Raw genomic sequence first — 24,771 nt, 5'->3', positions numbered from 1 at the left:
TCTGAGCGCCTTGCTCTATCCTCCATAACTTCCTTATTTTTTAATCAGCTTAAGAAGAAAAGGGCAGTATTAATAACCAGAATGTGGTATGGAAGGCTTTAAAGACTTCCATTCATTGCTTTTTTTTTCTTTTTTACTTCCCCTCTTTAAAACAAAAACAAAAACTTTCTGGTTTGATGACAGTGCCTTTTAGAACTTTCCTTCCTAATTCTCACTTGAAAGAGGCATGTCTCTTAGCCATTTTTGTGATTTGGCTCTGCAGTGCCACGTATATCTGAAGGGGCAGGCCATCCAAGATTCTTGTCTTTCCAAAATTTAGCTTGCTCTAAGCAGTGGGATGACTATGACTGCTCTGCATTCACTAAGATATAGAATTGGCTTGTAAAAGTGAATAGTTTAAGGAAGAAATGCTGATCTATTTGTTTTTTTAAATCTGGAACATTATTACTTTTTTCCCTTTATGTTGAACCAATACCCGTGCAGCTACCTCTCCCTCTGTTCATCAAAAGGTATCATTAAGTGATTAGGCAAGCCACAAAACTAAAGAAAAATATTTGCAAAACATATACCTGACGTGTTTGTGTGTGGGGGTGGGGGTGTATACAAAGAACTATGACAGTAATTACCAAGACAAACCAGAGGCTGCCTTTGGGCCCCCATTGGAAGGGGGCAAGTTCGAGGTGTGGCCATCAGTGCTTGGCACCCCCACTCAGCAGGTGGAGTGGGGCCTGATGGAAAAAAAAGGCCCATCCTTGAAATAGTCCTGGTGAATAAGGCCCACTTTGTGCTTTCCTAACTCAGTAATTGGAATTTGCTTTATTTTGTCATCATAAGGCTAGCTTGTCTGCCTGAGCAGCAGCCTTCAGAATAATGACAAAATTGTGCTACTTAAACTCTGTACTTGGGGATAGACTGTGGATGTTGATTATTAGTAAAATGAGGGCATTCTTATCTTATGAAACTTATGAACAGTTTTATGTGTCTCATATTCTCATTAGCAGCATACAGAGCCTACTGAGAAACAAATAGGATTTTACAAAAACTTTTATATTAAGTGCTGAAAGAATGGTCTAGTTTTCATCATTTCATCAGTGCACTCACTCACTGGGGAGAAGATCATTTCACTTGCTTTTTCAATGAAGAGATAGCTATAAGTTGAATGATTTTGTCTAACGAGTTTCTAACTAGTTGTAGAAAAGAATACCACCCACAACCTGGAGTCGCCTCTACCTTAAATCTTTACATCCTTCGCCTGACCAGGTGGTGGCGCAGTGGATAGAGCATCGGACTGGGATGCGGAAGGACCCAGGTTCGAGACCCTGAGGTCGCCAGCTTGAGTGCGGGCTCATCTGGCATGAGCAAAGAGCTCACCAGCTTGGACCCAAGGTCGCTGGCTCCAGCAGGGGGTTACTTGGTCTGCTGAAGGCCCACGGTCAAGGCACATGTGAGAAAGCAATCAATGAACAACTAAGAAGTCGCAACGCGCAAAGAGAAACTGATGATTGATGCTTCTCATCTCTCTCCATTCCTGTCTGTCTGTCTCTGTCTATCTCTGCCTCTGTAAAAAAAAAAAAAAAAAAAAAAAAATCTTTACATCCTTCATTGTTTTTGAAAACTATCTTCATGACTCCTCAGTGACTTGGCTCCGCTGACCCACATTGAGTTCCCAGCCTTCCACAAATGTTTGAACATCCCATTCGGGTTCTCTTTAAATCATAATGTTTGGATGATTACATACATGGTAATGTGCTTCAATGGGAAACATGAGGAACTTTCTCTAAAACAGTGGCCCTCAAATGGTAGCATCGTCTTATAAAGTGCAGGTGCTAGGGTTCAGCTCCCAGACATTCTGATTCAGGAGGTCTTTGCATTTTTAATAAGCAGACCAGGATAATTATTCCCAACTTCATCCAGCAGTGTTTTAAACTGGAGTGTTTTAAGCTGGAAGCATCAACTCCCATATGTGCCTTGACCAGGCAAGCCCAGGGTTTCGAACCGGCGACCTCAGCATTTCCAGGTTGACGCTTTATCCACTGCGCCACCACAGGTCAGGCTAGAATCCACACTCTTGAACCACCCTTGCCCTCCAGCATCCCAGTTTTCCTTCCATTCTCCCAATGTAATGGCGTCACTATCACTGTTAGTATGTTCACTGCTGACCCAGGGCAGTTACTGGACTGCCTTATATTTCCTTCATGTATGTGCATGTATATATATTACTTTGCTTGGTGTAAAATTCCTCTCAATACTGTTCTCTGCTAAATCAGATAATATATCATTTCCATCCCTCACCCCACCCTCAGTTCCTTCTAGAGTCTTCCATTATCCTGCTCAAGCCGGATCTTTTTGTTGCTGTGGCTTTTTGGGTAGCTGATGGTCTGGGCCTGCGGTTTGTCTCTCTTCGTGTAGCTCCTGTTTCCTGTATTCCCTAGTCTTTCTCTTCTCTGTTTATTCCCTCGTTTTGATAGAGCTCATCCTCCTGTAACATTCTGAGGAAACAGTTTATGGGAGGTAAACTTTTGAAACTTTGCCTGTCTAAATATAAGTTTGTCCTACCTTCACATTTTTAGTGGTTTTGTGGGGTATGGCATTATAGGTGGAAATTTATTTTCCTTCAGAATTGTGAGGCCATTGCTCCATGGTCGGGCATCACGTCTGAAGCTATTTGGAAGTCTTAAGTCTTTGCATATGATCTTATTTTGGCCCCCAACCTTGGAAGTTTTTAGGATTCTTTTACCCCTGAGATTCTCACCAGGAACCAAGACCCCAATCAGTGAGAAGCACCAGTTCCTTTTTGCATCTTTTTCTAGCTGCTGTTCACTGTCTTACCCCTCCCTCCCCCTGTGTGCAGCAGCCAGATTCCCAGCGAACGAGAGAACTAAGCATCATCTGCATAATTCTTTACCTTGATATGGTGGTTGTGACAGCTGGAGGGAGCGGTCATCCTTGCTCAAGCTCAGTTTGCCAGCTGTAGCAAACCTGAATAATTCTTTTCTGGCAGATTCTGACAAGAAGTTGTTCTGTTGGCTGAGTATTGAGTTAGCTAATTAGCTAATTAGCTCCAATTACATCTCTCCATTGTTGGTTTTAGCTTTGAGGCTGGACCTCAGGCATTGCTTCTGGCTCATAAGGTAATAAATAGTGTGTTTGACTTTAAACTAGCCCCCACCCTGACCCCTCAAAATGGGGGGGGGGGGCAGCCCAGCTGTAAGGTAGCCAGTAGCTAGGGAAAAAAACTCATTTGCCCCACCCAGCTAAGTCTCCCAGTAGGTCTCCTGACCTGGTTGTTCCAGAACTTCATTTTCACAGAAAATGAATCCAAATATCACATTTTTTGTTTGTTTTTTGCAAATTTTATTATGGACAAAATGTAAAAGAAAAGCTTGGTCCAGCATTGCCCTTAATTCTGTCCCTCAGTTGTGTTTCAGTAAAGACATCATAGCCCCTGTACCTCAGATGACAGTTAATGACAGGGTAGTTGAACACTTCAGGCTCTCGTGGGGTGGTGCCACGGCCAACCTTGGACAAATTCCAGGCTATGGACAGCCATTCAAGGAGGCCTGCCATCTGTTGCAGTGAACAAATGCTTTTCCTGAGCCTGCTCTGAATGAAGTATGAAGTACTTAGTTTTCCTGTGGAAAGCCCAGCTAAGGATGGGCAGCAGCTACAAGATTAGCCAACATAGAGATTTGTTCCTTTAGTGTAGGTATCATTTTTGGAATCTATTTACAATGTATGAAGGTGATATGTTTTCCCAATAGTCATACGTTCTTTTAACAAATTTTTATCAAATACCTACTATGTGCCACTATTGTGCCAGGCACTTGGGTTATATCAGTGAACAAAACAGACAACAGGTTCCAGCCTGTGTGGAGTTTTTGTTCCTGTGGGGAGATAGACAATAAACATAAATTACATGGTGTGTTGGAAAATGTCAAGTGTCATGGTTAAAAGAAGATCTGAGGAAGGTTAGGGGACTCAGGAGTGCAGGGTGAGGCTGAAGGTTCCAGTATTGACTAGGATGGTCAGAGTGAGCCTCACTGAGAAATTGAGGTTTGAGCGAAGACCTGAGGGAGGTGAGGTAGTTAACCAAGCTGCTCTCTGGGAAGAGAGTATTTGAGGCAGAAGGGGTGTCTTGAAGCAAGGCCTGTAAGGCGGCACATTCTCAAGGTGAAATGAGTGGAGGTTAGTTGTAGGAGAGGAAGTCTGAAGGGTAAGTCCTGCACCAGGTGTTGTCCTCTGCTAAGATGTGGGAAGCTGCTGAGGGGAAGTCCACTGGGCATCTGAGTGGAAATGTTCACTGGGCAGTTGGATATGTAAGGCTGGAGTTAGAAGAGAGGTCTGGGCTGAAGATAAGACATTTGGGGGTCAGAGGCATATAACTGGTATTTAAGCCTTGGAACTGGATGAAGTCACTCAGGAAGTGAGTGTAGATGGAGAAAAGCAGTCCAAGAATAGCATGCTGGAAGGGCCCCAGATGCCTTCAAAGCAGCCGACGTTAACAACCCAACAAATCAAATCATGGGCCATTGTATATGCCAGGGGACTGCTCTAGATTAAAGGAGACCAACTTTTCTTGGTTGGAAATTTTTCAAAATAAAAAGTGTGTGAGGGGGAAAAAGAAGTCAAAATATAAAATAACACTTTTCTGCCAAAGAACAATTAGCCTCAGAAAAAGGAACAAGCAACTCCTAAAGTTTCAGATGCGCTAATTTTTCTCCAGCCACAGCAAGATTTTTATTTCTGAATTCTAAAGAACATCCTTTCAAGGAAGATAAGAGTGGGGATGATGGGAAGTATTGATTGTCTGCGCTGTGCCAGGCACTGTGCTAAGTGCTTCACATCCATTGCAGGCATTATTCTGGACTTCTCAATCCCAGCTTGTCCCCTTGGCAAATTCCTTCTCTTTTACATTTCAGGCACCTCCTCCTCCCTTTCTGCAGCCTTTCCCAACTATCTTAGCTCCTACTGCCCTTACTGGGCAGCCATTGTCTCATATGTATTGTTTGCATTATTTGTCTCTTGCACAAATGAATTAAATGCAGGCAAGAAATTTGTGTTTCTATCTCCAGTGGCCAGCAAAGTCTGGCACTCAGTAAATAAGGTCTGAGTTGACTAATAGCTCATGTAATAATCATCACTCTTCAAGGTAGTTATTATTATCCTCACTTACTAATTGGTTACTTGAGGCTCAGAGAGATTTAACTCGCCCAGGGTTTTTGTTTTGTTTTCTTAAAGATTAATGGGCAGAGTCAGGTTTCTGTACAGCATGCAAAGCTACTGTACCCCAATGCTTTAAAAACACAGCTCCAAAATCATATTTTCCTATGTATAAGACGCACCTTTTCCTGGAAAATGTGGGGTCTAAAACTGGGTGCGTCTTATACAGTAGTTGTAGGAGTGTGGCATTTCAAATGCCATAGATGGAACTGAAGACGGGCAATATGAAGACAGTGATTCATCATCAGACACAGATGAGGACAAGCTAATAGATGGGAGTTTTGACAGTGATGAGGAGTTGTATGAATTTATGATGAATAAAACCTGAGGTCAAGCCCTGGCCGGTTGGCTCAGCGGTAGAGCGTCGGCCTGGCGTGCGGGGGACCCGGGTTCGATTCCCGGCCAGGGCACATAGGAGAGGTGCCCATTTGCTTCTCCACCCCCCCCCCCTTCCTCTCTGTCTCTCTCTTCCCCTCCCGCAGCCAAGGCTCCATTGGAGCAAAGATGGCCTGGGCGCTGGGGATGGCTCCTTGGCCTCTGCTCCAGGCGCTAGAGTGGCTCTGGTCACGGCAGAGCAACGCCCCGGAGGGGCAGAGCATCGCCCCCTGGTGGGCAGAGCGTCGCCCCTGGTGGGCGTGCCGGGTGGATCCCGGTCGGGCGCATGCAGGAGTCTGTCTGACTGTCTCTCCCTGTTTCCAGCTTCAGAAAAATACAAAAAAAAAACAAAAAAACCTGAGGTCAATAACCTTATGTAATACTGTACATCTTTTTTCAAATTTCAGGCCCCAAAATGAAAGTGCGTCTTATACATGGGGGAATGCAGTCGTGTTGGGCATGTGGGGGACTTAGCTCTAGAAGCAGTGCTCAGAGATATTCCAGTGTTCTTCTCTGAAGTCTCGATTTTGGGTTTTCCTGGCCCTTGTAAAATTAAATATGACCATCAAAATAGAAGAAACAAATTGAAAGCTTAAATGTGTTTCCTATAGGAAGCTGTAATAGATACCAACTGAGAGATATATTGCTTCTGAATGATTTAAAGTAGTCTTAAACTTGTGATTTAAATGTATTAGCTGAGAAAATAGGCAAATCTATAGGGACAGAAAGTAGATTAGTGGTTGCCTAGAGCTGGAGGAGTGAGGATGACTGCTAACTGGTGTGAGGAGTATTTTTGAGGGGGTGACAGAATGTTCTAATATTAGATTGTGGTAATGGCTGCACAACTGAATATAGTAAAAACCATTGACTTGGATACTTTACATGGGTGGATTTTTTTAGTTTGTTAATTATATCTCAGTAAAGCTATTTTTTAAAGTATTAACTGGGAATAAGAAATGGCTGGTCATCAGATTTTCCAGCATTCCTTTAGAATACAAATAAATTCAGCAGCTCATATATAATTGGGTTATTGTCTCCATTATTTTCAATCTTGGAGGAAAAGTCTTCCTCAGTAGGGCTAGGTGGAGGCAGTGTTTTAGTCTTTTATATGTGTGCCATTTCACGATCCTTCAGAGGATCGCAGTCCTAAAGGCACGTGCTGTAAGGAGATGCCAGAGTGCAAAGAAACGAGATTTGTTCAAGGTCTGTCCACCATTCAGCAGTGGGGTTGGTTGACAGGAACCTTGAAGAAGAATCTACATCTCTGAATGAAAACGCTGCTTTAGCAACCCTGGTTGGCAGAGTAAGAGAAGAAACTCTACTTACCGTTTTCTCTTGCCTTAGAGAAGGGAGGGTGGGAATCCTTTTTGGTGGTCAGTGATGCAATGGGTAAAAACCTTCCATTTATTAAAAAGAAACTATGTTGTGGTTATACCGATTGCCCAGCTGTGGTTAGCATCTATGAAAACCATTTCCTGCATGAAGGAAAAAAAGTTTTCTGCTTTCACTACCAAACTACATGGGAACAGTTACTTCTCTTTGTTGAAATCCATTGCACTGCCTTAGCAAAGTGATACCGTGGGCTCAGGCTGAAAAAGCCCCCTTCTTTTTATTATCCTTGTGCAGATAATTGCTTCCCACGGGCTCTTTAAATCCTGGATGTGAGGGGTACTGTGACAAGGGGTATACTGCTGATGCTGGTGATAGTGTGTCCTGTGTTTTTGAGCAGAAGGGGAGCAGCCCTGGGGAGAGGGTCAGATTGAGGTCTGAGCCTTGTTCAGTTGTCTATTGAGTTAGTAGGATTATGGCTTCTAAGAGGCAGAAGATACCCTGGCAACTAAGTGAGCAAGCAATATGGCAGATGCCATCATGAGAACGATTTGGAGTCAGGCCCCAGCAAGAGTGCCAAATGCTAAAAATGACCTTTCTTACCACGTCAGCCTCATTAATGAAAGGACCATAAAATATACTCCTCAGACAGAACTTTGAGGTGTCAGGAGTCACAGCTGTGTCCAACATCTATATCCTTCTCATTTGGAATTTAGCATGCTTATTTAGTAGCACTGAGAAGTTTGGAAAGGAGGGGAAGTAATTTTGCAAAATGTTTGCTAGCCAACTTGTGAGTTTTATATAAAGCCATGTGGTTAATGTGCTTACCCATTTCAAGAAAGGAGCACAGGCATGACTTCTTCTCGGGGAGGTCTCTGTGATGTCAGACTAAAGGAATAGTTTTGGTCTGGCTGAGGACACCCCCACATCCTGGAACTTGAACCGGGTCTCAACCTGGGTGGTGCCAAGAATTGAAAATTTATTTTATGTTGACACCTTGAGATGTTTTCATGAGAAGATAAGAGACCTGCCTGGAAGAAAAGGAAAGCTGAACATCAAAGAAACAGCAGAATGCTGAGGTTTGAGAAAGCATGCCAACTCCTTAATCAGCAATTAGCCAAGCAGCCCATAATCAAGGCAGTTATCTTCTGTGCCCCGTGCTTTGCGTCTCAAGTTAGCTAGTTTGAGAGATGTGCTGTTTGCCCAACTGCGCGCTGCTGATGGGAGTGATCAGGGTGAGGTCTCAGCCCAGGGAGGTAGGTCGCAGCCCTGGCCTGGCACTGTCACAGGAGAAAGCCAACAAAGCTCACCTTTAGAGAGGTCATTGACTCTTTAGCTGCCGGATCCTGACTCAGCCTCGTTTTGTCTTTTCTTCTGTGAGTGAAACTGTTTAAGAGCCCATATGGAGCCAATATCTAGAAAGCAAGCTATGCCTTCCTCATTTGAGCTCTCAGGGCTCTGCATACAGAAAAATGTCATTATGGGCTTTGTTAAAAGCTGTCTTTAATAATTCCTTTAAAATTCTGTCTCAGAAATATAAACGACCTGTTTGTGTTGGTCAGTAAATTATTCTTCCCAGCTGTGCCTGATCATACAAATTAAAATAACAGCACTTGGCACCTTAGGGGAAGACATCCCTCCTCACTGGACATTATCCTCATTCCCAGTAAACCAAATATTTCCTCCTTGGAGAGCCCCAGGTCTCTTCACTCCCCAGCTGCTATAAAATGGAAGCCCTTCCTCCTATGCCATGACTCCCCACCATGGGAATGGCACAAAGAGGAAATTGCTGGAGCAGAGGCAGGAAGGGATGTGGCATTATCTTTTCCCAGGAAATGAGATGAAACCACATGGGAGGAGGACGAAAGAGGGGAAATTTAGGAGTGTCATTTTCTAGAGGATTGGTGGACCGTCCAGAGGGTTTTTCTTTGCCACTGACCTCTGTGTCATTAACCCTTACATATCCCAGGCCCCTAGAGCCTTGAGAAGAGAGTGTCCAGGTATTGAGGTGAATGCTCCTAGGTTGATTGGAGACCTCAGTTCTAACCATTGGCCTGTCCAGTCTAGTATTCTGCTAATGATCTATGAGATTAGGCCTTTTCTGTAGTTACTACTCTCACTTTTTAGAGACTTTCTTATAGCCAGAATTTTATCATCCCTTTGGATTTTCTGAATATTTGGCCTTCAAATAGGATTGTTAGACATGGTCAGAGAATTAGAAAATGAAGCACCAGAAATAAGTAGTCAAAACTTCCTGCCCTGGCCAGTTGTCTCAGTGGTAGAGCATTGGCCTGGCGTGCAGGAGTCCCGGGTTCTATTCCCAGCCAGGGCACACAGGAGAAGCGCCCATCTGCTTCTCCACCCCTCCCCCTCTCCTTCCTCTGTGTCTCTCTTCCCCTCCCGCAGCCAAGGCTCCATTGGAGCAAAGTTGGCCCGGGTGCTGGGGATGGCTCTGTGGCCTCTGCCTCAGGCGCTAGAATGGCTCTGGTTGCAACAGAGCGACGCCCCAGATGGGCAGAGCATCACCTCCTGGTGGGCGTGCCGGGTGGATCCCGGTCGGGCGCATGAGGGAGTCTGTCTGACTGCCTCCCTGTTTCCAACTTCAGAAAAATACAAAAAAAAAAAAAAAAGCTTCCTAAACTTCCTGAGCGTATTATCCTATGTATTATACATTAATTGGAAAGGGCTTCACTTAGCATCTTCAGTCCTGGGCTGACCTGATACTGTGTGCCCATTACTGTGTGGTGGTGTGATGGTATAGTAAGAAGTATTGGTTTTATCTATGTGACATACTTGGAATAGGAAACAGACAAACCCTACACTAGCAATATTATGTAATAAAACCTTTCTGGACCCCAAAAATCAGCAGTGCCATCAATGACCAAAACTCAAACACACAAAAGAAAAGAAAAAAGGTAAGAGACCATGCTGGATTAAAAGGTTAAAGGAGCCCAAGGAAACTTCAGACATGGGATAAAGTAGGTATGTGCCACAGACATGTATAAAGATGTAAAGCAACTGAAATCAAATCACACAAACTTAAGTGCAATTCATTCTTGAACTGGCATCTATTTAAGAGCAGTGAAACGCAGTAGCAGATCATTTTCTATTTGTAGAAAAACTGTGAAGCTGTTGCTGTTTGTCAGGTTTTATTTTACTTTTTGCTGATAAATGCCACTTTATTCTTTTTTGCTGGCACTGTATCAATAATAGATTTAAGAGACTAACAATTTTTGCAAGTCACAGAATGTTAAAGGTGATTTGGAACTTCTTGTGTTATTTCTGGTTTTCCAGTTTCCTGAAACCAGTGTCCCATAGACTCCTATCAGTGCAAAGTTGGGAAGTGAATGGGATTTAAACTCTCTCCCTATTGGCTTCCATTCCATTCCTTGAGTGGTCTGCTCTTGGGCTTTGGGGAGATTACTTAGAGATTTACACAGGTGTGGATGAAATTGGCTCAGGGATTGGGGATTTTCTTTTCATTCTTATGGATTTCAGCTAAATCCAAAGAAGATCTCAAAGAGAACAGTGGTTCCAAGCATACAGTTTTCACTGGAGAATTATCATCATAAACTGTCCTCCCATTATTCAGGAAGTGCCATGCCAGTTCCAGAACCTTGTATGGCTCTGGAAAATAGTCCCTGTATGAGCTACAAAAAAGACCACTCCTGCCTTGTAAACAGATGACAAATACTAACGAAACTGCATATCTCTGCCAAAGAATCTTTGTTCCAAATAATTTGCATTTTAGTGGTTATGCAAGTTATGAGATAGAAGGCATAGATTTGAGCCAGGCACTGTATGTGGAAGTTCTAAATAAAGATCAGTAGTGCTTCCAAGCACATATGTTGAGCCAACCTTGCTGGTCCAGTTTCGGAGCTACATTTTTTGGCCTGTCAGTTAAAGTGTAGTGTTGAATCTTTTTGTTATGAGAAAAAATTGTCAAGTCATGGGGATTTAGTTTGTTAAACATGTAGCGATCACGTACCATGGCAGGGCTTTATGTTACACTGTGATTGAGTCAGGAATGAATAAGACATGGGCCTGTGTACATTGAGCTCCAGGACAACAGGGAAAATAAGAACACCTCCTCCCCCAGATTAGCAATGATAGAAATTGAAGTGTGGAAGGCATCCTCAAGGGTTATCTATCCCCATCTCCAATATTAGCAAGATGGAGAAGACAGGCTGGGTACTAAAAGCACTGAATACTAGTACCAAGTCTCCCACTGTGAACAGTTTAACCTTCTTGGAATCCTTCTGGGAGTCTCTAAAATAAGGAGGTTAGATTAAACAGCCTCTCAGCTGCTCCCTCCTGGTGCCCTCATAGTATGTGGTTATGATTATCTCATCTGTTACATTTTTTTCCTCAAAACCAAAGATTCCAAACACAATGTCTGGTATACCATAATCTCGGTAATCTGTTGGATGAATACAATAAATGAATGATTCTAAATGTATTCCCAATCCGCTTGACCAGGCCGTGGCGCAGTGGATAAAGCATCAGACTAGGATGCAGAAGAACCCAGCTTCGGGACCCCGAGCTTGCCAGCTTGAGCGCAGGCTCATCTGGTTTGAGCTAAACTCACCACCTTGGACCCAAGGTCGCTGGCTTAAGCAAGGGGTTACTCGGTCTGGTGAGGGCCCGCAGTCAAGGCACATATGAGAAAGCAATCAGTGAACAACTAAGGCATCGCAATGCGCAATGAGAAACTAATAATTGATGCTCTCATCTCTCCGTTCCTGTTTGTTTGTTCCTGTCTATCCCTCTCTCTGACTCTCTGTCTCTGTAAAAAAAAAAAAAATAAGTAAAAAATAAAATGCAATAATTGTTTTTTAAAAAAAACAAATAAATGTATTCCCAATCCTAAAATTCTATTTTGTGGGATGGTTGGGTGCTTTAATTTTAAAGATAATGCAGTAAATGTACCTACTTTTCCTTCACAATTAGTTGTGTTCTGTCATCCTGTGTAGTTCCACTTAAAGTTATTTTTCCAGTTCCTTTCTAGTAACTCTTATAAATAACAAAATAACAAGATCCAGAAGCTGGCTGAGGGTGGCCTGATAAAGCAGTGTTTTTGCTACGGTCTTTGGGTGAACCTGAGTCCCTGGGCGTGGGGCGGGAGCCGAGCAAACAAGTTACTGTAATATCTTTATGACAGACTCAGCAGGGTGGACGTGATCACTTAGTTGCATTCACTGTTTTTAAGCTTACATTTCTGGGGCTAAAAAGAAACAATACATTCTAACAAATTATTGTTGTAAACTTTGAGTTCAGAAAGGAAAAAGGTAACTCATTTTCCTTTTTTTGTCTCCTTTTTTTTCTGAGTTTCTGAGGTCTTGGCTGGTATCTGGTGTTGGGAGAGGCCCTGGGTCAGGTGGACAGGGACTGGAAGGTAGTTGCTGATTGATCACTAGACAGAGTACACAAGAGAGAAAAGCTTCTGAGTCTCATTCCCTGGCATGCCCACTGCGCTCGGCCACGCTCTGTTATGGCAGGGAAGCCGACTGGCTAGAGTGATGGCCATGCTCCTCAGACAGAATTAGGCTTTACATCAAATTTATGGCAGTAAGGTCAGTTAGAGTAGTGTGACATTCAGGAGGAGGTAGTTGAAATGTCATTGTTATGCTGAAAACATCTTGGCAACAAAACTCTGGGTATTCTGGATGTAACCTGGGAGTGCACAAGTGCATGGTACATTTCTTTGAACTTTGACTTGTAACAAGGATTCTCTTGAATGAAGTACTGTGGTCTTCTGTGGCACAGCTCACACACTTTAGAAGCAAGACCAAAAATTCCACGGCTGGAGTGGGAGTGGTCTGGCCATTATGGCTTAGGATCCAGAACAGAGAGGAATCAGTGGTGCCTGGAACTGCATTGGTTTCTGCTGACAACAGACAGGTCTCCAAGGCAGTTCCGACCTCCCCTCTCCACAGCTTTCCATTCTGCACAGCTGCCAAGTGCCTGTGGAACACCAGTGCTGCCCTGGCCGGTTGGCTCAGCGGTAGAGCGTCGGCCTAGCGTGCGGAGGACCCGGGTTCGATTCCCGGCCAGGGCACACAGGAGAAGCGCCCATTTGCTTCTCCACCCCTCCGCCGCGCTTTCCTCTCTGTCTCTCTCTTCCCCTCCCGCAGCCAAGGCTCCATTGGAGCAAAGATGGCCCGGGCGCTGGGGATGGCTCTGTGGCCTCTGCCCCAGGCGCTAGAGTGGCTCTGGTCGCAACATGGCGACGCCCAGGATGGGCAGAGCATCGCCCCCTGGTGGGCAGAGCGTCGCCCCTGGTGGGCGTGCCGGGTGGATCCCGGTCGGGCGCATGCGGGAGTCTGTCTGACTGTCTCTCCCTGTTTCCAGCTTCAGAAAAATGAAAAAGAAAAAAAAAAAAAAAGAAGAACACCAGTGCTGACTGAGTCCTCCACACCCGCCACAGAGCTCAGGAAGGAGCGGGCCGCCACGGTGCACTCTGTAGTGTCTTCACAGCACAGAGAGCCAGCAGCCCCTGCCCAGAGCTGAGTCCTTCTTGCCTGCCTCGGCTTTCCTAGAAGCCTGATTGATGAGCCTTAACAGCAGAGACAGGGCCAAGGTCCTGGTAAATCTGCCTTCCTGAAAACTGATGGCATAACACCGGGATTATGCCACTAAAGCTCCGTGTCGAACTGGGAGAGTGAATGTGAGACTCAAAGGCCTGCAGGGACCCCACTTGCCAGGTTCCAGAAAGAAAATGCCAGTCTCTCAGTTATGACGAGTCTCTTTGTGTTCTGGCTGCTACTATAAATGTGTCATTCACTTTGATTTAGCTTCAAACAAAAGACAGGTAATTTTGCTTTCAAGACTATCAAATGAGGAAATTATAAACTATGTTAGTGATCCAATGAAAGCAGACCTAGAAGCTTTCCCCTAAAGCTCAGTAGCACAGGTGACATTTTACTGATCTTTAATGGTGAATAAGGCAGAGGGGGATTATGGCTTTTTTGCTTTGTTGAAAGCCTCTTCACTACTGTGCAGCAAAAAGAATTCATTTTCTATGGGCTTCTCAAAGAGATTTGTGGAAAAGATGGTATAATCTGGGAAACCCATCAGAGCTGCAGGCTGAGGGCAGAGATGGTGCCGCCCAAAGCCTGTGTCGCTGCCCAGGTACAGTGCAGAGCCCTGGATTGTTGAGAGCTGACTAGTGAATACAAGTGGAAATTGCTCCCTTTAGAATTATCTGATTAAAAGTGTTCTGAACACTTTTTATTCTACAAAGACCTGATTCTCTCCCACTTACTGGTTCTGGGATCTAGGTGACATTGTTGGGTTTATTGAGTGCCTGCTATTTGCAAAACTATATCCATGTTCTCTAGAGAGATTTGGCATATCTACTGAAAGAGAGGGCATGCACAAGGAAAATCATGTTTCTCCTAAATGTCTAGTTAGATTTCTCTCAAAGCAGAACATCAGATAGCGCTTTGTGTGCAGGTAGGTTATTGGGGAAGTCATCCCAGGAAGCAGGACTGAAGAGGTGGAAAGAGTAAGACGGGGAAGCAGGACAAGCGAATATGGAGTACATTTCCAAGGCCAGAGGTTTCAGTGCCACCAGAACTTCTAAGAATTTGTAGTACCTCCCAGAATTGCCTTTGTGAGGACAGGAAGCTGGGCCATTGGCCACCAGCTCCAGTCCCCATGAGGGTGGCCTCAGTGATATGAACCCACCACATGTCTAGGCAGTGCTTGTGACATGTAGACAAGGTCAAAGGAGGCCCTGTAGCCAGAAATGGAAAACCTTCAGGTGTGTGTTTTTGGTGTGGAATTTTGTCAATAGTAGTGACTCCACGTTTGCTTAGAATTGACCAGTGCAGGGGAAAGCTGAAGTTAGATTCCTCAAGCATCTGATGTGGAAAGGATTTATGCTATAATAGGGAAAGAAAGGGGGTGCAATAGAAATACCACCAGGAGATAGTTAATCTAGAGATTGAGGGAAGCATCCTGGAAGACTTCCTGGAAGGAGTGGTTTTGAAGCTGAGACACCACCAGATGAATGGAGAAGGTAAAGGAGAGGTACAGGTTCAGGACTGTATAGTCAGAGCACAGATTGCAAGGATAGGTGTGGAAAGAGAAGATCAGGAGGAACTTTGCAAGTTTAGGAGTTTAGACTTGTATGAGCAGCAAAGGCCCAGGAAGAGACATTTAAGCAGAAAGACACAGTAAGCTCTGTGTTTAGAAAATTCATTCTAATGACGGCATGTGAAATAGATGCCAGGATGGAGCAGTTGAGTGCAGGTCAGGGAAATGAGTGAAGAGGCTGCTAAATTATGCAGTTGAGAGAAAATAAGTGAGGCGTAACCAGGCGGCGGCACAGTGGATAGAGAGTTGGACTAGGCTGTGGAAGATCCAGGTTCATGACCTGGAGTTCGCCAGCTTGAGCGCGGGCTCATCTGGTTTGAGCAAAGCTCACCAGCTTGGACCCAGGGTCGTTGGCTCGAGCAAGGGGTTACTCGGTCTGTTGAAGGCCCACAGTCAAGGCACATATGAGAAAGCAATCAATGAACAATTAGGGGGTCGCAATGAAAAACTGATGATTGCCCTGGCCGGTTGGCTCAGCGGTAGAGCGTCGGCCTGGCGTGCAGGGGACCCGGGCTCAATTCCCGGCCAGGGCACATAGGAGAAGCGCCCGTTTGCTTCTCCACCCCCCACCCCTCCTTCCTCTCTGTCTCTCTCTTCCCCTCCCGCAGCCAAGGCTCCATTGGAGCAAAGATGGCCTGGGCGCTGGGGATGGCTCCTTGGCCTCTGCCCCAGGCGCTAGAGTGGCTCTGGTCGCGGCAGAGTGACGCCCCGGAGGGGCAGAGCATCGCCCCCTGGTGGGCAGAGCATCGCTCCTGGTGGGCGTGCCGGGTGGATCCCAGTCGGGCGCATGCGGGAGTCTAACTGTCTCTCCCCGTTTCCAGCTTCAGAAAAATACAAAAAAAAAAAAGAAAACAAAAACTGATGATTGGTGCTTCTCATTTCTCTCCATTCCTGTCTGTCTGTCCCTGTCTATCCCTCTCTCTGACTCTCTCTGTCTCTGTTTAAAAAAAAAAAAAAAAGAGAGAGAGAATATAAGTGAGAACCAAGGCAGTGGCAGTGAAGCAAGTGAGAAAAAGATTTTGACATATTAACTTTCTAAATCCCCAGTCATGCTCTGCTCCTGATTAAAAATAAAAAAATTATATACACATACACAGAGAGAGAGAGAGAGAGAATATGTCTGTTGATGGAGAGATTGTAGGGGGAGAATTTTTAGAAATTCTAAGCTAATTTAATTTTTGTAAATTGTAAGCTCATAAAGAGCTGTTTGGAAAATATTTATGCAAATTGGGAAATAAAATAGCTGTCAGAAAATATTTCAAGTAAATTTTCACCTTAGAGATGAGATAGCACAGTGCGCCACACAGGGCATCAGAAAAACTTTGCTTCATCCTGGATCTGCATTTTCTATTGGTTTGACCTTTGTTGTATCATTTAACCTCTTCTAACTCTGTTTATTTGTCCAACTCAAGAAAGCTATTAGCATTGAACCTTGAGGATGAGTATGCCTGCCCAGCTATTCTGAGTTGATCTTAAGCTAACAGCCCGTAATGGGATATGACCACAACAGGGAAGCTAACATCCCCTCAATCAAAGTGAGTACAATGAGAGTGTGGAGGGAAGTTGTACAGCCCCAAGAGCCTTGTGTACAATGTGGACAGTGGCCTGTCAGCTCACTCCAGGGCAGAAGCCGTGGCCCATCCTTCACTGGCTCTGTGCTGTGGGAAGGTGGAGTTTCAGAATGTGTGTGGGACACAAGGTCATCTCGAAGTGCCCTCCTCCAACTGTGAGACACAGTGCTCCTCCTTCACAGAGAATAAGAAAAGAAAATGTCTGAGAAAGCACTTGGAGAATCAGCATTCTAAGCAAGTGAAAGGTATTATTGATGTTAACAGTTAGTCTTGAGATGTTAGCTCAGAGGTTTTTACATGTTTTACTTCTCTCGCATATCCCAGTAAAGCCAAAAATAACTTTCATTTTCCTGCATGCTGGTATATAATGTCTTAGTTTCGTAAAGAGACCAAAAGCTATATTCCTTCCCCTAATACCACCTTCTTCCTAACTAGCTGCATTTTGTTTTTCTTATTTTATCTCATACATTTAACATTGACTGGAAACATTTGACCTGCCAAGACTTGAACTTGGGCATATGAGGTTTCTCACACAGTCTTTGATAGCAACACCAGCAAATAGAGCACAGGCTGTACATTCCCTGCTTTCAGGGTAAGGAATGTTCTCCACCTCCTGGGAAAAACCAGGGCCCTGACTCACAGGAGTTAAAAGGAAACTGATCTCAGAATCCTTATAAGTTACTGTGACTTCTTGATCATCAGTGTTGGGATCTGGTTCTCTTTCTCTTAGAAGAATTCCCTGGGGCTTTAGTATACACATGATGACAGTGATTCAGGATGGCTAACGTTTATTGTACCTTTACTCTGTGTCCTGTGCCAGACTGCTGTTTAAGCACTTCACGAATAAGATGCTCTGTAGGCCTATGAGTAATTGTTCATTTTGTAGATTAGAGAACCGAGGCAGAAGTGGTTAAATAACTAGCCTGAAGTCGGTCAGAGCTGGAATATGAACCTAGGCATGTGACCCTAAAGCCGCGTCTGAATCACGCTGTGCTTCTTCTCCCTCCTTGCAAGCAGAGACTTGTTAGCATTCAGAGGCCTTCAGGATTTTCTATCCCCAGGTCCTTATAGCGGTCAGAGATGTTAAGCAGGAAAAGTGCATTAGAATTCTGGTCTATTTAATAGATTCGCCACACCAGACAGGAGGTACCTTAGATACGAACATGGGTCCCATAAAGATAAATATATAGCTGAATCTAGGGAGCCTCATTTGAATTGGAGAAACCATTAATCAAGAGATTATAGTTTTCACATGATACATGTTTCATGTTTTCACTTTTCCTAGATTAAAAAGATCAAGTGGCATGAGCAGCCTTTTGGGAAAAATTGGAGCCAAGAAGCAGAAGATGAGCACCCTAGAGAAGTCCAAACTGGACTGGGAGAGCTTCAAGGAGGAAGAAGGCATCGGTGAAGAACTGGCCATCCACAATCGAGGGAAGGAAGGGTAAGAACAAACAGATTCTCTTCCTCTGAAAAATCCTAAGAACTCTGAAATAGTTTATTGCAGACAGGCAACCCAACTTAAACAAAAAAAAAGTAAATACTTTGCAGAAGCAGGTCTGCAAAGTCGTCTGCCTACAGGTCCCGCCAGTGAAAAAAATGCTGGGGGTGACAGGAAGGGAGGGGCATGTGAGCAACACTTCTCTCAGGGACAGTCACGTCTGCCGAGCTGAATTTGCTGAGTTACAGTTCCTGTGAACTGTAAGTCACCTCGTTTATTCACGTGGTCAGCAGTGGCTCACTTTATCAGTCTTGGCCTGACCTGAATGATCTGGCCTTCCGAGAAGCCAGACTAGCTCAACGTTTCAAAGGCAGAGCCAGCAGAGTGCCTAGATGTCTCCTTATTGTGGGATTTATTTTTTTCCTCACTGTTATGACCCAGGGTGGGGCTTTACCCTTGACTTTAATCTGTATGACACTCTAGCCCTCAGACAGCATTCTGACTGTCACTTGTACCCCCTTCCTCTTCACTTTGGAATACAGAGAGGATGTCCATAAACTGTATATTTAGGAATATTAAGAAAGAAACAGTGTTTGTTCGGTGAGTACTTGGGAATCTCAGAAGGCTAAGGAACAGTTACTACAGAAGTACCCAGGCCAGTTGGCTCAGTGGTAGAGCGTTGGCCTGGCATGCAGGAGTCCCGGGTTTGATTCCCAGCCAGGGCACACAGGAGAAGTGCCCATCTGCTTCTCCACCCCTCCCCCTCTCCTTCCTCTCTGTCTCTCTCTTCCCCTCCCGCAGCCAAGGCTCCATTGGAGCAAAGTTGGCCCAGGCGCTGAGGATGGCTCTGTGGCCTCTGCCTCAGGCGCTAGAATGGTTCTGATTGCAACAGAGCAACGCCCCAGATGGGCAGAGCATTGCCCCCTGGTGGGCGTGCTTGGTGGATCCGGGTTGGGCGCATGCGGGAATCTGTCTGACTGCCTCCCCGTTTCCAACTTCAGAAAAATACCAAAAAAAAAAAAAGAAGAAGAAGAAGAAGTGGGTCCATGGTGCAAGGACAACACTCCCCACCCCTAACAAGTAAAAGGAAGTGTTGTGTGGTCCATCAGACAGCCCTGGGTGCTCTCACCCTGCCCCTCACGAGTGAGAGCTCTCCCTGTGCCGTACTGGCCATCCCTGAGGCTCAGCTCCTTCACCAGTAAAACTGGGGCAATGATACCACCCTTGATGGTTGTGAGGGCTCATGAAATAATACATATAATATGTGTATAATATATACAAGTACTACACATAAAGCCCTTTGTAGAGCTCTTGTCACATAAAGTCATGCATTAAGTGGTAGGCATTCAGGTTATTTATAAGCTAAACTATAGTAAAGACAGATGAGAGATTCATTTTTGGGGTCATGTTTTTTAAATTAGGGCTTCAAGATTATTTGAGTGAACTTGGAAACTGATCAGTAAATTAAAAAAAAAATTTACTGACTTTATGAGCTTGTTTAACTCACAGACTTCTAGGTCCATCAGAGATGATCTGGCACAGGGTGGAGGTGGAAGTGGCGCAGCCGTCTGGGAAGGCCCAGGCTGAAGCGCCGACAGTAGTCGGTGTTATCAAGAGAAGGCTCTGGCATTTGCCCCACGCCTGCCCACTCTGTGAGTCAGCTCTAGTAACTCCCAGGACCATCCTCTTCTCCACGTTTGCCTAATGATCTAGGGCAGCAGGGGAACTGCCAGCGTGTGCTACACTCTGTTGTTTCTCTAATTATTGAGCCCTGCATGTGGGCTGGACAGTGTTCATTCTGCTTGAGTTAATAGGGTCATATAGCAATAAGGAATGGAGCTGTTAAAGATAAGGGAGAGTTAATAAAATGTAGACTGAAAGAGAAAATGAAATTAAAAATTATATATGCCCATGAGGTGGACTTTTCAGGCAGTGGAAAGTTGAGTAACTGTTGAGTAACAGCTGATAGCGGGCACCTTTTAAATGCCTTGCTTTCCCCTCCTCTGAGACTTTCCCCCGGCTAGTGATTTCCACAGGTCTGATCGAGTTTTTCCTCGGCAGATCTGATGACTTCTGTGCTTTGCCTTTGGCTCTTTTCACCTGCCCTCTGCAGTGTCCGCCCCTGTACCTCCACTCCCTTGTCTTTCCTGGCTCCTGCAGGCTGGTCACCCTCATCTAGAGAAGGGACTGGAGCTGTGGTTTTCATATTGGCTAAGCATGAGAATCCTCTGAGGATTTTCCCACAGTTCAGGGGATGGGGCCACTCCAATACACAGCTGCTAAATTGAGAGTCATAGTATCAGTATCTTTGAAATTGCTTCTTAGGTGCTTTTGATGCATAGCCAGGTTTAATAATCACTTAGATCACAGCATCAAAATTCTAGAGATGAATTAACTAGTGTCACCTCAGTAAATTTAATAACATTTTCTAAAATTCTAAAGGTGAGAGTAAGAAAACCAGCTGCTGGCTAAGCCTTTCCAGCACATGGTAATGAGAGAACCGACTTCAAACCAAGGGATATCAAGAAGGGCAAGAAGATTTCTATTGAGAAGTGTGCCCAGTGCCACTGCATTGAAGGGAGGGGAGCACAAGAGCTGTCAGGTCTGTTTGGGCAGAGGCAGTGCAGGCCCCAGATTCTCCTACACCTGTGCCAACAAAAGCCAAGGCTTGATCACCTGGGGAGAGGGTCCTCTGCATGAATGTGGGAGAACTCCAAGAAGTGTATCCCTGGGACAAAAGTGATCTTTATTCAACAGAGAAGAGGGAAAGGTCACATTTGGTAACGTCTCAGAAAAGCTACCTATACGTAATGATGGCCTCTGACATATTTATTATGAGACTGTGACCTTTTTACAAGCACCATATTTAAATTGTTCTCATGTACCAGAATTCAGGTCATGGCTGGTGATAAAAATATTTCTGTTACATATTTCTGATTAACGTAAGATTGGATTGAGGTTAAAAGATTGTTGATGCTTTTTGTGTTTTGATGGTAATTCCAGTTTAGTAAGTGCAATCATGTCTTACCCCTTGTAAAGATTTGCTAGAGGCCCTGGCCGGTTGGCTCAGCGGTAGAGTGTCGGCCTGGCGTGCGGGGGACCCAGGTTCGATTCCCGGCCAGGGCACATAGGAGAAGTGCCCATTTGCTTCTCCACTCCCCCCCCTTCCTCTCTGTCTCTCTTCCCCTCCCGCAGCCAAGGCTCCATTGGAGCAAAGTTGGCCCGGGAGCTGGGGATGGCTCCTTGGCCTCTGCCCCAGGCGCTAGAGTGTCTCTGGTCACGACAGAGCAACGCCCCGGAGGGGCAGAGCATCGCCCCCTGGTGGGCAGAGCGTCGCCCCTGGTGGGCATGCCAGGTGGATCCCGGTCGGGCGCATGCGGGAGTCTGTCTGACTGTCTCTCCCCATTTCCAGCTTCAGAAAAATACAAAAAAAAAAAAAAAGATTTGCTAGAATTTGAAGCTAAATTGGTTATTAGTTCCGATATTTTAAAGGGCACTTTTGCTATCTTAAAATATCCACATGAGGGAACAAGGCACCTTGAGAAACAGCAAGCACAGGATCAGGTCCACAAAGACTTTTTAGGCAATGGAAATGTCAGATACAGATTTTAAACTTTAAACAATGGCCTAGCAGATTTGGACAAGATACAAACAATTCCTAGAAATGAAAAATACAATGATCATAATTACAAACTAAATGAATAGATTTAATAATAGTTGGACCAGCTGAAAAGAGAACCCATGAGCTAGAAAACAGAAGAGGTTAATCCAGACTATAGTTCAGAGAGACAAAAAGACAAAAAATATGGATGGGGAGTTAAGCAACTTGAAAAATAGAGTGGGAGAAGATGAAAGACACCTCTTTATACATATTTTTTAAAACCCAAAGAATCCCAAGATAATTAAATAGACATATCAGAGTGAAATTACAAAAAAACAAAGACAATGAGAAAAATCTTAAAAGCAGCCAGATAAAAGGGACTTCTCTGCAAGAGGGGGCATTAGACTGCCTGATGGCTTCTCATCAGCCGCAGTGCAAGCCAGAGACACGGGAATGATCTATTCAAAGTGCAGAAGTAAACAACTGCCAGCCTAGATTTTTGTGTTACATGTGTGTAAGATATGAGAGAGAGAGAGTGTGTGTGTCTCCTTCAAGAATGACGGCAAATATGGACATTTTCAGAATAATGAAAGATGAAAGAGTTGCCCTCAGCAGACAGAGAGGCATATATGTAGTGAATTTAAATGAGCGCTGACTATATTAATAATGCTAACGTCTTGTACATTGTTAAGGTTATTTTCTTAAAGCAAGATAGTATTAACACACCTGACAACAAATACATAAAAGTGGGAAGGGGGGTAAATGGAGTTTAGTTTTCCAAAGATCTTATATTATCCAGGATGAGGGATAAGGGTGTTGATTAAGTGTGTATATGGACATTTCTAGAATAGAAATAGAGTGAATAAATTTCAAAGTAGTGGAGGGAGAATAATGAAATGATTTATGAAAGAAGACAGACTTAAAGGAATCAAACAGGCAGGACAGGTAATAGCACAAAATAAGATGGTGGCTTTACAACTAAGTTTATTAGACCTTTTGTTAAATGTCAGACTGAATGCTCCAGTTAAAAGAGAAATTGGCACATTGAATTAAAAAATTTTTAAAAAACCTGACCAGGCCGTGGCGCAGTGGATAGAGCGTTGAACTAGGATGTGGAGGACCCAGGTTCGAGACACCGAGGTCGCCAGCTTAAGCGTGGGCTTATCTGGTTTGAGCAAAGCTCACCAGCTTGGACCCAAGGTCGCTGGCTCAAGCAAGGGGTTACTCGGTCTGCTGTAGCCCCATGGTCAAGGCACATATGAGAAAGCAATCAATGAACAACTAAAGTGCCACAATGAAAAACTGATGATTGATGCTTCTCATCTCTCTCCATTCCTGTCTGTCTGTCCCTATCTATCCCTCTCTCTGACTCTGTCTTTGTAAAAAAAAAAAAAATTTTTAAAAAACAACTGTTTACTGTTTAAAAGAAGCGTATCTAAAATAATAGATGCAGAAGTGTTGACTAAAAGAAGAGATGGGAGAGAAGATAAAGCAAATCAAACACTAACCAAAAGAAAGCCGATAAAGCCATGTTAGTATTAGACGAAATAAACTTAAGGCAGAAACTACTAGAAATAAAGAGAGCGGTCTCCTCATGATAAAAAATGTTCAATTTACCTGGGAGATATAACAATTCAAATTCAATGTACCATTTGGCATTACACACTGAAGCTCAGTATAGTTATTTCTGTGACTTAGCAATTTCACTCCTAACAGAAATTCAGTTATATGTTCTCCAAAAGACATCTATAAGAATTTAAATAACAGTACTTTTCATAATACCACCAAACCGGAAATAACTTAAATGTGTCAGTAGTGTGACAGACAAAATGTCATATGTTCACACCCAGGGATACTCTTCAGCAATGGGAATGAGTAGGAATAAATTTTAACAACATGATACAAAGACATTCATGCAGTATGATTTCATTTCTATCAAGGTCGAAAACAGGCAAAACCAATGTGCTCCTTAGGTCAGTCTGTGAAAGAAGCCAGTCACAAAAGAAGACACATAGTACATATTAGTCTCTGTCAAGTTCAGAATGAGGCATGACTAGACTGTAATGTCAGGGGAACAGAAGCTTGAGAGGAGAGCAGTGAAACGAGGGCCAGCTCACTCCTGGCCGGCCAGGTCCCTGCAAGGCGGCAGCACTTTGCTTCTTGACTTGGTGATGGCCACATGCATGCTTGCTTTATAGCGATTTATTTGCCTTGGCCATTTTATGCACTTTTCTCTCTATGTGTATCTGTGTTACATTTTACCATAAACTGAATTGAAATTGAATTCAAATCCTGTCTTTACTAGCAGCATGCCAAAGAGCTCTAACACCAGGTTCTTCCTGTATAAAGTATACCTTTCAGGTTTATTATTTTTTAAAGACTTTATTTATTCAATGTTTTGGTGTTTTTTTTCAGAGAGGAGAGAGAGAGGGAAAGAGGGAGAGAAAGAGAGAGAAAGAAGTGGAAGGAGCAGGAAGCATCAACTCCTATATGTGCCTTGACCGGGCAAGCCCAGGGTGTCTAACCGGTGACCTCAGTGTTCCAGGTCAATGCTTTATCCCACTGCGCCACCACAGGTCAGGCCCTTTCAGGTTTGTTATGAGAATTAAATAAGTAGGGAAAATATCTGGCACCCCACCCCTTTCTCCCATCTGCCTTTCTGACCACGCCAAGTCTAGGGCCTTACAGGAAAGATAGGTGCTCTATTTTTTTATTATTATTTTTTTTTTTTTTCTGAAGCTGGAAACGGGGAGAGACAGTCAGACAGACTCCCGCATGCGCCCCACCGGGATCCACTGGCACGCCCAGCAGGGGTGACGCTCTGCCCACTAGGGGCGACGCTCTGCCCCTCCGGAGCATCGCTCTGCCACGACCAGAGCCACTCTAGCGCCTGGGGCAGAGGCCAAGGAGCCATCCCCAGCGCCCGGGCCATCTTTGCTCCAATGGAGCCTTGGCTGCGGGAGGGGAAGAGAGAGACAGAGAGGAAGGAGAGGGGGTGGAGAAGCAAATGGGCGCTTCTCCTATGTGCCCTGGCCGGGAATCGAACCCGGATCCCCCGCACACCAGGCCGAAGCTCTACCGCTGAGCCAACCGGCCAGGGCCAGGTGCTCTATTTTTTAAAATCCCTTCGTGGT

The 24,771-nt window shown here is 44.5% G+C and overlaps 1 protein-coding gene across 1 annotated transcript in view; it reads left to right on the top strand.

Moving 5' to 3' along the window:
• The window catches only part of CFDP1 (craniofacial development protein 1), a 141,180-nt gene that overhangs the window by 103,675 nt on the left and 12,734 nt on the right, over positions 1–24,771 (top strand). Inside the window, exon 6 of the mRNA XM_066242849.1 lies at positions 17,881–18,039. Coding sequence (XP_066098946.1) covers positions 17,881–18,039 — 159 coding nt within the window. The remainder of the gene's footprint in view (positions 1–17,880; positions 18,040–24,771) is intronic.

The sequence above is a fragment of the Saccopteryx bilineata genome, chromosome 9 (genome assembly GCF_036850765.1).
Source record: "Saccopteryx bilineata isolate mSacBil1 chromosome 9, mSacBil1_pri_phased_curated, whole genome shotgun sequence".
NCBI lineage: Eukaryota > Metazoa > Chordata > Mammalia > Chiroptera > Emballonuridae > Saccopteryx > Saccopteryx bilineata.
The sequence above is the reverse complement of the archived record's forward strand: the minus strand, read 5'-3'. Positions and strand labels throughout refer to the sequence as shown.